Genomic DNA, 14,404 nt, shown 5'->3' with positions numbered 1-14,404 from the left:
TGCTTGTAGTACGGTGCATTTATGATATTTTCGCTTTAAGTCAAACACACATAAACACACCCACACCCACGAACACGTGGGTACACATTATTTACGTGCATGTATTATTGTATACTTGGCCATTCCATCTGCGCAATCTAAGTAGAACTACCCTCCACAGGAGGTATGTGTCCTGCATTTCCTCACTCTATCGTCTATTTGCCCAATGGGATGGTGCGCTTCTTGCCTTACGTTGACGCCGTTGTGAAAACCGTTTTCCTGTAGCATCAAACTTATTGTGTCTCGGCATGCAAACAGCATGTTGCTTTGCAGAAAATATTCATTTTAGCACATTTCGCGAAAAGAACGCGTTATCCAAGTCACATCATGTTACATGTTACACCAACATGATCTTTTTATAAATGCTGTTGATTGTTACCCGGTGTTTGATTTTGGTAGTGAAAGTAAAACGAACAGGTTGGAAATGCATCCAAAATTGTTAGTAAGTGATAAAAGTCACTAATGTGGTTAAAAAACACACACACACAAACACAGAATCCTGCAAGAAAAAGGAAGTACATTCTGAAGAAGAAAAAGCGAAAGTTTGCTCTATCGGCACACGAAATAACAGAAACATAATAGACTACCAATTAACCAGACAGAGACTTATCATCGGTAGGATGAGGACGATCGAAGTTAAACGGACACGCACAAGTGAAGTTTGAAACATCTCAGCAAGATGATAGAAGAATTTATTTTGTAACGAACGTACATGTACGAATGAATATATATATATCTATATAAAAATATTTTTGTATCATATGCAAAATCTCGAGTAATTTACGAGAAATCCTTCCCCCCGAATGCTTTTGTAATGCGGCTTCGATCATGCTACAATAAAAGTTTACTGAGAGGGCGTTGAGCGGGATTTAAAGCTGGCATTAAATAGCAAAAGTAAAAACTCAAAATTGTTAGTGATGGACGGAGTGATTCTTCCTGATTTTGAATACTTAAATCGTATCCTGCCAAACGGAACCGGTGCCGCGTTTGTTGAATTCCCATTATTGAAAAGTATATCAATCAATCGATCTGCCAAAAGTTATTTTGTTCATTTTTGAACCAACACGACTCGGTGCAAGCAAATTTTCGGTCATAAACAAGGCTGAACATTGCCAGTTTTTAAGAAAGGGACGAGTTTTTAAGAAAGGGTAATTGACTGGAAAGTTCAATTTACATTGAATTCACACCGAGCAGCGTCGAGGGAGGGAGGTAGAAAAATTAAACACAAGACGAACGATTATCAATTTTGATATGAACATATTTTGTAGAACGTGTCAAGGAAACGTAAAACAAAACACAAAACGAATGTAAACCACCGCTAACAAGGAGTGAAACGTAGATTGATTATATAGAGTGAACATAACAATTGAACGAGACGCATGTTGAGGATTTTACCAGAAGAGATAAGATGACAGAAACTTTACTAGGAGAACGTAAATATGTGTTTAACTTTATCTGTGTATGAATGTGTGTGTTAACTAAAAAAAACATGTTACGCAACAAATAAAATACAATACTGGAAGGAAAACTGAACAAAACTATCGCACAAATCATGAATTATGCTTCACTCTTTGGGCAGCCTCAAACGCGAACAAATGGAAAACTAACATCGAACATTTTAAACTAACAGTTCTAGTACCCTCGTTTACAATGTGCACATTTTAAAAAAGAATGAAATCAACATAAGGCGAACATGAAAGTGAAACATTTGGCGTTAGCAAATTGAGAGGTTAATGACAGAAAACAATGCATCGGTGCAAAATGGAATGTATCAGCAGCGAGTTGAAGTAGAAGACACTGGAAGGGCATCGAAAACGAATCAAAAAAGGGGAAGTAAGGGACAATTATTGCACACAGGCAGGGTTGTCTTCGGTTGCACTGTAACGGCAGTGATAGGAAAAGGAGTAAATATTCCAGCTCTGCCCCTCCTCCACAGAGGGTAGTGAAACCGAATCAATCGGAATGATCAATCGTGAAACCAGGATTTTAACCTTTGCGCGAACCATATTATTTTATGCGTGGCCCCAGCATCGAGCCCCCCGCGTGGGGTTTTGTAATTTAATTTGATACAAAATATATTGAATAACAAATTAAAAATAGCGACCACTCGTTTTGTTTTTATTCTATCACAGTAGCGTGTGTGGGAAAAAATGTTTCAAGTCATTTTCGTTGGATTTACCGTTATCAATACTCGTTTTAGCCGTCCCGATATCTGGAATAATCATTTCATTGTTGTGAACCAAAGAAATCGAAGCATGATAAAGCTCATCCCAATGGCCACTTACAACCCATATGACCCGCTCGTGGTCCTGGTGTTCATCGTAGTAATCGTTCGACGCCGCGATGGTGACAATCAGTGCACACTCGATCCTGCTCGGATTGATATGCTGTTGTGGCGTGGTTTTTCCATCGGCTACCGGGTTGGAAAATCTGCTGACCAGTTTCGAAATCCGCCATGGGTACGTCTACCCGACCAGTGTGACCGTGGCGGAGGGTGAAGTGATGCACCTGCGTTTACTCGTGCCGATGCAAAATGGTGACCGTTGCCTTTACCGCGAGCCCGGCTCATCCGTTGACATTGACGTGCACGCCAGCAACGACGATGATAGGAATGTGGCGCGCCGTAAACGCCGCAACGTTAACGGCGAACCGGAGCTGCTGCGTATCCTCGAGAACGAGTGTGGCATACGAGTTAATCCGGTGCACCAGAGCGATGCCGGATTCTGGCGTCTGACGTTAGTCCGTGGGACGGACCGCATACGGGGCGTTTCGATGGTGGATGTGATCGAGCGTCCGTCGGTGCCGGAGGTGGGCGTCGGCGGTGGTGCCAGTGTGAGTTCGCTCGATGAAATCAGCCCCGAGCGCACGGAATATTGTTATGTGCTGCGCCAGGGTGGAGCTAGCGAGAGACAAGTGCAACATGAGGTTCCGATGCACGAACGGTGCAAGCTGCCGTTGAGTTCTACTGATCCAACCGGTGCCGGTGTGTGGAACGTCATCGCCGGGGTACGGGGACAAATGCGCGAGATGACTTACGGGATACAGATCGAGAACAAAGGTAACTAAGACAAGGCCGATGACCAACTCGTTAATGTGTGAAATTGATATCATTTTGATTAAAGGGTGTAACCAGTTTCCTTTTCATTGTTCAAATATTGATTTGATGGGTGACCGTTAAACCTTTCGTAATCTCTTCGAATTAATGAATTGCGCCATACGTATAGATAACCCACATTCCTTCCATGCACAGACTACCCAAAATATCCTCTTGTTTATGTCCAGAATATTGCAGATCCGTTTTTTTTTCAAAACATTAAAACCTCTAACTTGTTTTCGTAATATGCTTACAGATGAGCAAATCATTACGACATTGCACAGAGAACCCGATTACCACGTGCTGTCTTGCTACCTACGCTACACACAGCTTATGCTCAAATTCTGCCGCTTCGTACGGCTGTCGGACGGGTTTGGACTGAACGTCATCCCAGGCATCGCCACGTCCCGGTACGGCTACGTCGGGGATGGCTTCGAGCGCAACGAGTGTGGGTTGGAAATCCTCGAACCGGACGGTCTCGACAGGGGCGTATGGAAGTGTCTCCTCGGCTACGGCGATGAAACGATTACGAAAGTGTCCGGTGCGATCGTGGACAACTCCGACACGGCACTACCGTTGGCCATCATTGACCTGGACGCGACGGTCACGGCCCAGAACGAGTCGAGCGTTAGTCTGCAGTGCAACGCGAACAAACCAATCGACTACTGCTGGTTCCGGGGACCGCATGGACAGTTCTACTCGCTCTCAGAGGGACTCTCGGAGGAGCGCGGTGCGGGTCACTACTGGTACAGCGGCATTTCGCTCGCAATGGGTGAATGTGGCATCGGGTTGGGCACAATAAGCGACCACGAACATGCCGGCCGGTGGCACTGCTACGTCGGCAATGGGCACGTTTCGGCGCTGGAAGTGTCGGCCGGGTTTACCGTTCGCGTATCGCCCTCGCAGATGATCGCCACGGCCGACACGGTCGACTCCGTGCTGGACTTTCCCGCACTGATCGGGTGTGACTCCATTCCGCGTGGTACACCCCTACAATACTGTCGCTTCGTTACGCCCTCCGGGGAAGCATTCAGCTTGAACGAAAACGTCACCTCCGATCGGCCCGTTCTCGAGCGGTTCTACTCGAACCCGAACCATAATCTCGCTCGTGGCAGCTGTTCGCTCGTGATCGCCTCGGTGCGCCAGGAAGACTTCGGGCAGTGGGTGTGTGCAGGCAAAATCGATGGACACGCGACGGAACACATCGCCCAGCTGATGCTGCACAATCGGGACGAGGTGCCCGAACCGCCGGAAGAACCGGCACCGGCGAGTGAGCCACTTTCAGCCGCATCAATCACTGGAATGGCGATCGGAGCAGTGGCGGTGCTCGGTGGGGCCGTTGGACTCGGCTACTGGCAGTACCGCAAACGACTCCAGCGACAGGTCAGTGCCGTTAATACAGAGATAGAAATGAGTCGACGCGAATCGAGGGCTAGGATCAGTGTGGTAAGCAGCGACAGTGGAAGTAGCACCAACAGCAACATCGGCCGTCCTGTTACGCAATCATCGCTTTGACGTAAATGCTCTTATCGTCCATCAGGACAGACGGAACGCGTGCGATCCGAATACAATGGAATAAAACGTACACTATCCGTGTCAGATATAGTTCTTAATCGATTTATTGTTGTTTTACCAGCACAGAAACACACACGCATAGCTTGTCGATGCAAATATTCCGTTGTGTTACAACTTAATACTGTCCTTACGCATTTGAATATTCCGTAGGAGGCAAATGTCCGACATCGCAAACTGACGACCACTACCAGTGCTGAGATCGTATAGTCTGGAAAAGAAGAAAATCAATATGAAACATTGAATTAGGCTTTGGGTCTCATTTTGAATTAAAAAGCCTAGTTCATAGTTATACGTATTGAGAAAGTATGTCCGCACAAGCTAATAAATAAGAATAGTCAATCAATCAATTTCATTTGTACACAATTAGTAGTTCCTGTGCAGTAACAGAACTGTATGCAATATATTTGGTGTTATATATAATTTTATATGACATTTTCGCATTTGTAAATTGTTTCTACTAATAGTTTGTGCTACAATCACATGCTTATTTCTTTTTTCTTTTAACACACGATGTGGTATAAGTCACTTCGAGAAAGCAGTACTCATTGCCTCAATACCGTCGTGCTGCAAGGTACGTCTGGTGCACACGTCACGTGCGTATAAATAATACAGTACTACCCTTTGAGCCTCTCCAATCGATTAAATTACTCTTCCCGGATAGCTGCACCACTGTACAGTTCTACCGCCATTTCCCGGCAGCGTCGTCGCTGAACCTTTCCGGACGGCGTCATCGGGAGTCGGTCGACAAAATACAGTCCCCCTCGGAGTCGTTTGTAGTCAGCCACAACATCAGCTAGCGCAGCCACAATCTCTTGCTCGGAGACGGTCCCGCCCGGTTGCCGGATGGCCAGTGCCACCGGTAGATCATTCCCCGGTACCGGAATACCGGTCACACATACCATGAGAAGCGATGCACCGAACATTCGCATAATTGTTTCTTCCAGCTCGGTGGGCGAAATTTGGTATCCCGCGTACTTAATGATGTCCTTTTTCCGATCAACAACATAAAATACACCGTCAGTGTCGTAGCGAGCGATATCACCGGTGTGAAGCCACCCGTCCGGATCGAGCATTTCGGCTGTCTCGTCCGGATTTCGAAAGTACTCGAGAAAGACGAACTCGGTGCGAAGCAGAAGCTCACCGTCTTGATCACAACCGAGTGCATTGCCTTCCGCGTCGACCACTTTAGCTTCAATGCGTGGGTTCAGCTTCCCGATTGCTCCAGGTTTGTAGAGCTGTGTCGTGCTGACACCGCCTCCCCCGAGTTCGGACAGTCCATAGCCGACCACAAACTTTCCTCCGCGGGACAGATAGGTTTCGAACGATTGCTTCAGCCCCTCCGAGACAGCTCCACCGCCGCATAGTACCATCTGAAGGCTAGAGAAATCTGCCATCCCCACCGTCGGGTCGGCTAGAATGGCCAATCCTTGGGCGGGTGGAATGAACAGGATCGTGATGCGGTACTGTTCCACCAGATCGATCGCGAGTCGGGCGTTGAATGTTTCGCGGGTGATGACACGCGTAGTACCAGCTAGTGTGCCCGTCAGTAGAGTGGCCAACCCGGACACCCAGTAGAGTGAGCTAAAGCATAGGACACGATCGTTTTCTTTCGCCTTCCAGAGGCTACAGGCGTGCGAGATGCAGGCCGAATGTGACAAACAAACACCCTTCGAGCGTCCCGTCGTTCCGGAGGAGCACAGGATGATGGCAACTTCACGCGCTGGATCGGTGATGTGGTGTGGGCTATGGAAAAGAAACACGAATAACTTCCTCTAAACCATCCATGGCTCGAACGTTCGTACTCACGTGAAGCTCGTCTCCAAACCATTAGGGAGCAGAAAATCATCCACCGTCGGATAACCATTGAGCCGTTTGCCGATCACCACCAGCTGTGGCTTAATCGCGACCTTTTCGGATGCCTCCTGGAGCACCGGCACCAGCTCGCTATCACACACAACCACAAGCGGTCGTACCATCGCCAGCATGTGCTCAAAATCATCCATCCGAAAAGACGGATCGAGCGTGTTCACTGGAATGCCGGCCATGAAGCAACCAAACACTACCGCGGCCAGTTTCTCGTCATTTCTTGCCACCACCGTGACCAGATCTCCCGGCGAAAGGCCACAGCTATCGATGAGGGATTGTGCAAACCGGACGCTCCAAAGATGCAAGCGTTCGTATGTCACCGTACGACTTCCACCGTCGGCACTAATCTGTGCGATACGCTTTGGTGTCCGCTGCATGATCCGGTACAGCAACTCACCGAGACTTTGGGTCGGATTGTACAACGGAGCTACCGGCGGACCGCGCCAGATGTTGTGCGTTGCGTCAAAGGACCCCGACGACATCGTGACATCTACTGCACATGCATTCTACCAGTGACGGCTTCTACACAGTCCTGAACCAACGATGACTCCCTTGCAGCCATACATAATTTATAAACATGGCAAAGGGTTGAAAAAATGTGTGCATTGGTACTGCACTTAGCCAGGAATGTTCCAATTTTTGCGTACTATCTGCCCATAGGAAGGCAGATAATTATATGGGTCAGCACTCATGCCGTGAATTTGATGATTGCTAAGCAAAGAAACCAATCTAATGAGGCTACAATTTCCATTGAAAATTCATCGAAGCTCAGTGTGGTAGACCTCCTGAGTTTTTCCTACAACTTCATCGAACAAGTCACAATGTAAAATGCTGCCTCCAATTTGTGTAGCCGGTACCGCCCTTGCCCACCATATGAAGGGACCACTTTCAAAGATTGATAAATTAAACAAACCTTATCCGTGAAACAGTTTGTCGCGTCGAAAAAAAAACATCAATCAAATCATCATTCAAGGCGTCACACATGTGATTGCACAAGAGCGACTGATGAAGTTCCTACAGAAAGATCATCTTCAAATTGTCATTTTTGAACTCGCAACCGTTTGCAGCCTCTGCATCTTTCGTGGCGCTCTACACTTTTTTCCCACCCTAGCGATGACCCCATCAATGTGTGTATAGAATGTAAGCCCGTCTTCCGGAGTGACTCCCAGATATTCAACCAGGGAGACTCGGTCAATTGGTTCCATGTTCATAGCAATGGAAAGCTAGCCAATCCGCTACCTCCTCGACATTACCATATAGTGTGTTTTCCTAATGTTAAATTTTGATGTTGTTGTATTTCAACCAGCCATCCACAGTCACAAAGTTCAAAACAAAGACAATCAATGACGACAAAGAAGATTTAGTACACCTACCTTAAAATGAAACCCACGGTCATCTCGTCGGTCGCATTGATTTTCAACAGGTTCTGCACCAACCCATTCGGGACGAGTTTCAGCACGGTCATGACTTGCTCGCGCCCACTCTCGACCAGCTGGGACAGAAACTGGAACACAAAGTACACCTTTGGAGACAGCTCGTCTGTCGAGATGTACTGCGTGAAGGTGCGGAACAGTGTCTGCAAGCAACCCTGCAGCGGTTCCTTCAAGCTGGGAGCTACTGGAGTTACTGTCTCGGTAAACCCAGCCACCGGTTCGAGGGAACTGTCCAGTCCAAAATCAGTCCCCATACCACCGCTTCCCTCGCATCCCACGCCCATACCGTCGATATCGAGTTTACGGATCTTCGCGCTGGAACAGAGCGAATCGAGCGGGTCTTCTGCGTCCAGGCCGGTTGCGGCTCCTCGGGTGCGTTTCTTCGACGCCGTTAGAGATACTTCCATGGTGACGATGATCGCATAGACACACAGTTTAGCCAGAACGCGCGACTGTGGATCGACAATCTCGGGTGTTCTGTAAAAATATAATAAAGCGGATTTCAAGGTAAGGTTTATTTTGTCGACAAAAGTTATGTCAATGGGTAAAATACTAACTGCTTGCTGTTAAGCATCATCTTCGGAACGATCTGTGACAAGAGAGCTATGGTGCATCGCTCGATGTCCAGGTGCATGATTGCAAAAACGATGTCCATCGTTTTGTTCAGATCACGTATGTACTTGCACACGAAAAGCTTGGCGATGAGCTTTTCCATCAACCAGACCGGTCCACAGGACTGCAGCAGAGTATCGAGCAGGAAGATGGTCTCGATCGGCAACCAACCCCGCTCAGCGATCGCTTTCCACGCTTCCTCGAACTGTTCCTCTACCGGCAGGTGGGACACCATATGCAATTGGTTCGGGAACAGGGCACGTAGCTTCGGATTGACCTGGGGCGATCTTTGGAACTCTTGCTGCATTCGGCGGATGAGCTGTCCCATTAGTCCGAATCGCTCCTTGCAGTAGTCCTGCTGCTGCCACTCTTCGGCCTGCGGTCCGGATGGAGCACTGCATAGCTGCTGAACCATGTTCATCGGTTTCAACTGTTCGTCGGGTCCTGCGGCGTGCATATAAGCGCACAGCCACGACGAGGCGCACACGGCAAACGAGCAGAAGTACGTCTTCAGCCCATCGAGCATCTTTTTGATTTCCACCGGCGAGAGGGTTTCGTTTACCCACGCCATTAGTACCTGGTGGAGTAAGGCGGGAATTGTGAAGCACACGTCTTCCCAGCGCAGATTGGATGCTTTTAAGCCACCACCGCCTTCCGAGTTGTTGAGTGCCATAATCAGCTCTTCCAGAACCATCGGATCTGCCTGCTTGACCATGTTCATAGGGCATTTGGTTTTCTTCTTTTCCACCATAAAATCGCGCACCCACTTCTCAAAGAAACTGTTGCCACCCTCCGCCAGTATTACGTCCGACCCGTAGCTCTGGGCAATACAGGCCAGTATCATGAAGGTCACGTCGAACAGCGCACCACGGGTCGCACTCGCTTTGCCCATCTCAACGCTGGTTGCTTGTTTGGCGTAATCGTTGCACTTGAGCAGTCCCGCGATGAACGCCTTGAACTTTCCTTCCACTGATGCCACGGAAAGCACCAGGTCAAGGCTGTTTCCGGTTAACACCTGGCACAGCATGGCGAGCAACGCATCTTGTACCTTACTGTAATCCGCACTGAGTGCTTTCAACATTCCCGCCAAAGGGGACTCCACGCGGAATACAAACTTCACCATCAGTGTAAGTTGAGTGTTGGCCGCTTCCAGTTTCTGCAAACCAAGCGTCACCGGCTCTCGGAGGGCTACAAAGTGTTTTACGTGTGTCTCCGTAACGAGATTATGCTTCGCCATTTCCTTCAGTAGACACTCGACGACGTTGCAGGCACACTTCATGTCCATGTAATCAAGCACGGGCGAATCCTGCAACAGCATCTCGAACGCCTCGACTATCTCCACGCTGTATGTCGCATTGGTCACCTCATCCTTCTGCTCCTTGCCGTTCACTTTCGCATGAATCTGGCGCAAAATGTGCGGTACTTTGATGAACGCAAAGGCACACAACAACGATTCCTTTGAAGTTCCTTCCACGTTGTTCAGCGAAATAAAACAACCACGCATGATCTCGCAGTAAAGGCGCGCGTACGAGTAGCCCTTGAGGCGCTTCAGGTTGATAAATTGCGCCACGTACATGGCCGTGTCGCACATAGGATTCAGCAGTACCTCAATGGCGATCAACGGTTGCATGCTGTACGTGATCGGTTCCACTTTGCCTCCATCGAACAGCTTCATCTCCAATATGTCTACCTCCAGTTGAACCAGCTTTTGCATGTAATCGGTAACGGTGACGTTCTTTTGGTTCGCGTTGCCTACCTGCGCCACGTAGCCGGTCGTCAGGGTAAGATTATTAATTCCGTTGAACCGTTTCTGCAGCGTCATGAACAGTTCCAGGTCTTCGCACTTTGATATCGAGATTACGCCGAGCAGGAAAGGGCTCTCGGCGATGCGTTCTAACACAATCGCCACCTTCTGCACCACTTCCTCTTCCTCGCAGGACAGAACACGACTCTCGGCGTACGTTTTGAGTACGCTCTCGTAGATCTGCAGTAACCAATGTACAAGCGATATGATCGCCTTGGTCAGAAGCGCTTCTTCTTGCTTGCTTCGGCAGGTTACACCCTCAATGATGGACTGCAGAAAATCGAGCAAAGCTATCAGGCAGTGGTGTTTGTCGAAATGTTCATACTTGCCGATCCGGTTCAGAACGGCTGCGTGTGAAATCAAATGCGCGCACAGGGAATGTTTTAAGTACGAGAGGAAAAGCTGCGTGAAATACGTATTTGTTGCTTTAATATTTCAATATTATCGCTCATTATCTAACGAGTTTAATCTTACCTTATTGGCGCCAGAACCTACTACAGCCTGCTGAATAATTGCATCCGCTAAATTGTACACATCACCGCTGACGCCGCGTGTGAGAACCTGAAAAGAAAGTAAATCAAGTTGCATTAACAAAGTAGACCAGACTAACAAAATACCTCGAGTGCACTTTGTTAGCCGTTTTTTTGCGATAATGTAACACGTTTTTGCAATGGCTGACAAATTTCGTATCGGTTCCGGGTTGATACGATTGATCGCTGGAAAAGGTAGGGCAAAAATTCCGAACCCTTCCTCCAATTGTAAACAGAAAGATTCATCGTCGAAATCATCAAGTAAAAATTCAAAAACATTGCCCATAGCTTCGACGTCAACGGACTTTCATACCGTCCTTGGCGTGAGTCGATCGGCGTCATTTAGTGATGTTAAAAAAGCCTACTACCAACTGGCCAAACAATTTCACCCGGATCGAAGCAAAAGCCACCCAGCGACGAAGGAAACGGCGGATATGGAGTTGAAATTTAATCAAATCACGGAGGCGTACGAGCAACTAGTGAAGGAAATGAAGAATCGAGCTAACAGCATCGTCGACCTAAATTCGGCCTTGTATCGCGATGTGCAACGGAAGCACTCGCTCCTCCCTCGAAGCAGTTCGAGCGCACTAGACTCTGGAAAAGGAGTCGCATTGAATGAGTTGAACTATGAAGATGTTGTGCTTACTGTCCCGTTTAAAGAATCGATCGAAGGCACAACTCGTGAGCTAACGTTGCCTATTGCAGTAAAATGTGATCGCTGTGGGTTTACCGGGAAACAACCATCAGGCGAATTCAATAGCCCTTGTAGCGTTTGCCAAGGAACCGGAAAGCAGTTGCATCACACGGAAACTGGCACTCTTTTGGTGCCGTGCAAATTCTGCAACGGCTCTAAAAGCATGCCACAAAAGCTTACGTGCCCCAAGTGCCACGGTAAAGGGATCGTGATGGAGCAGCACAAGATTGCCGTGAACATTCCGAAGCTCTCGCAGCATAGGGACCGATTGAAGGTTCGCATACCGGGGCTGCAGCGGCAGCTCTATGTTTCTCTGCATGTAAAAGATTCGAATCACTTCCGTCGCGATGGACTGAACATATATTCCACAGAGGAAATCTCGATACTTAAAGCTATTCGAGGAGGCGAACTGTCTGTCCGAGGAATCCACGGCATCTACAGTATCTGTTTACAGCCGGGCGTACAGTGTGGCACCGAGTTGCGAATCCCAGGCAAAGGACTTTCCAATGCAAAGGCCCTCCACCAGGACATTGGGGAACACGTGCTAACGTTGCAGATTCGTCTGCCGAACAAACTAACGCCGAGGCAATTACAATTGCTGGAAGAATTCGAACGCGCAGTCCAGAGCGACGTGTAATGGGAATGCTTACCGTTTTTACATTTATTCCCCACTGGCAGTCGGTCCAGCGCTCTTTCCATGCTCGCAGCAACATCAGCTTGAGAAGAGTTGTTTTGCTGGTGGTTTTTGAATTATCCATTATCATTTTAGCTAATTTTTAGTAGAATAAAACATTCACAAAGTACACAGTTGTTTACATCGGCAATACTTGTTTGACAAGCATAATGCCGACGATGTTTTAGGCTAGCTTGACGCATGTGTTTATACTGCACAGTTCGTTTCGTAACTGATAAAGTCACATTTATGTTTATTTACGATTATACAAATTCCTGGGATAATTCCCCTTTCTTTTCATCCATGAATTGTATTATGCCGATATAAAAATGGTGAATAAATTAAAACGTACAAGACTATTTACCAGATTTGTCATATTTTAATTTTATTATTTTAGCGGTAGGGATGTACCTGATTGGCGGACTTAATATTAGTTTTAATACCCGACGGCATTTTGCCCATCGGTGCACCACCGGACGGGGATACAGCACTCATTGGAGAGCCCTGGCGAATGGCCGGTGGTATCATAACTCCCGCACCTCCCGCATTGCCACCGGGGTTGGTTAACCCGTTGCCAAGACCCACAGCAGCCACTAGCGCCTGTGTATCGGCCATCGAGCTAGTTTGCTGTATCCCCGGCCGGGTTGATGATTCATTCTCCCAGTCCTCCTTTGCCTTGCTGATTATGTCCCAGACATGCGATATCACCTTGTTGTACTGGGCCACCTGTTTCATGCTAGCCTCAACGGTTAGATTGTTAGCTTTCGCTTCATGCGCTGCTTGCCTACTTTCGGCTCCCGGATCTGGTTTGGTTCGTAAGTAGTCAGGTGCAAGATCGTGGGAAAATATCGGCACTCGACCCTCGGTTAACTGCAATAAAGCTTCATCCCTTTCCGGCGTAAGCATTAACGGCAGTACGGTCAAATTCCGCAGAGGTGTTCCTATTTCAGTGCTCAAAATCTTCATCAGACCAGTGAGCTGCAAGACAACATCCATGATGAGAGCGAGAAAACATACGCTGAACCAAACCTGGCTTTGCTACTTACATGGCTAGATATCAGGGCAAAATTATCGAGGAAAGTGGGCCAGTTGATGGTTTCATATTCTGTTTCCAGTCTGTGTATCATCACTCCGATGGAATGCTTCAAGTCATTTAGTCTATTCAAGACTGCTTCCAAGAGCATATCAAGTTGTTTTTCTTCGCGCTGCATTGCGTTGTTTGGTCTGTACGTGGCCCACAGTAAACAAGAAAAACTTTATGATTTCTTTAATTTGTACACCATCAACGAGCGACTACACCGCCGCCCCACTGTTTGCTTCCAAAATTTCACAGGAACTGACTACATAAAACAGAACATCAAAATAAAACTGGTTCTGTTTTGGAACACAGAATCTTCTGTGTTGTTGATTGTTGTTTAATAGTTGATCAAAAAACATCGCTTCAGTGAAATAACTATCAAATTGACGCTGTCACATTATTTACGACAGTATGTAACGAATGGAATGATAGGGTCTTCAAAAATCGACTTTACTATTTGTCAATATTACTGTTATTTAGCATAAAATAACTAAACTTCTTGTTAAAATCCTCACCAGGTGAATGCCCATGTGTTCCTTTTAAATTTCTTTGATAGAATAATGTAATAATGCAGCAATAAATAGCACCGTTCCTAAAACTGTCAATACGAACTTGCTCGGTTGCAGAACCACACCACAGCTGTCAGCAGAATCGCAGTTTCAGAAAAGAACACAAAAGGACAAAAAATAATCGGACGATCATCGCAAGAAGAAGTTCAGCTCGATTACTAGGGGTTTATCTCGCAGCTGCTTTAAAGTTGCATATCTACGCGAAAACATATCACCACGCACTGGAAAGTCGTCTCCAGTTGGATTTCTTCCAGCGTCGTAAAAAGGTTCAATTCGTTCAACAGTTGTGCGCGCTGTGACCACGAGAAAATAAAAACACTCGAACAAGGCAGAACAACGCAAAAACAAACGCAAAGTAAACGGATGTCAGTAGTAAAGTTTGCTCTAGGAGGTTTGTTTGAAAGAAAGTTTGCCCTGTACCAGTGCGTGAGGCTTTG

The 14,404-nt window shown here is 47.2% G+C and overlaps 3 protein-coding genes across 3 annotated transcripts; 1 reads left to right on the top strand and 2 right to left on the bottom strand.

Moving 5' to 3' along the window:
• Nucleotides 1-2,382: 2,382 nt before the first annotated feature.
• Nucleotides 2,383-4,648, top strand: LOC131294170 (uncharacterized). Its single transcript, XM_058322215.1, has 2 exons — nt 2,383-3,097; nt 3,390-4,648. The coding sequence occupies exons 1-2, from the start codon at nt 2,383-2,385 to the stop codon at nt 4,646-4,648; spliced, it is 1,974 nt and encodes a 657-aa protein (XP_058178198.1).
• Nucleotides 4,649-4,746: 98 nt separating this feature from the next.
• Nucleotides 4,747-12,411, bottom strand: LOC131282893 (mediator of RNA polymerase II transcription subunit 24). Its single transcript, XM_058312438.1, has 5 exons — nt 12,298-12,411; nt 10,898-10,984; nt 8,565-10,825; nt 7,948-8,484; nt 4,747-4,916 (listed from the first exon to the last, which is right to left on the bottom strand). The coding sequence occupies exons 1-5, from the start codon at nt 12,409-12,411 to the stop codon at nt 4,817-4,819; spliced, it is 3,099 nt and encodes a 1,032-aa protein (XP_058168421.1). The 3' UTR covers nt 4,747-4,816.
• Nucleotides 12,412-12,689: 278 nt separating this feature from the next.
• Nucleotides 12,690-13,598, bottom strand: LOC131281079 (mediator of RNA polymerase II transcription subunit 8). Its single transcript, XM_058310332.1, has 2 exons — nt 13,367-13,598; nt 12,690-13,298 (listed from the first exon to the last, which is right to left on the bottom strand). Exons 1-2 carry the CDS (start codon nt 13,529-13,531, stop codon nt 12,714-12,716), a joined length of 750 nt encoding a protein of 249 aa, XP_058166315.1. The 5' UTR covers nt 13,532-13,598; the 3' UTR covers nt 12,690-12,713.
• Nucleotides 13,599-14,404: the final 806 nt, after the last annotated feature.

Source organism: Anopheles ziemanni, chromosome 2 (assembly GCF_943734765.1).
Source record: "Anopheles ziemanni chromosome 2, idAnoZiCoDA_A2_x.2, whole genome shotgun sequence".
In the NCBI taxonomy this organism is placed as follows: Eukaryota; Metazoa; Arthropoda; class Insecta; order Diptera; family Culicidae; genus Anopheles; species Anopheles ziemanni.
Note: the sequence above shows the minus strand (reverse complement) of the source record. Positions and strands in the feature narration are given on the sequence as shown.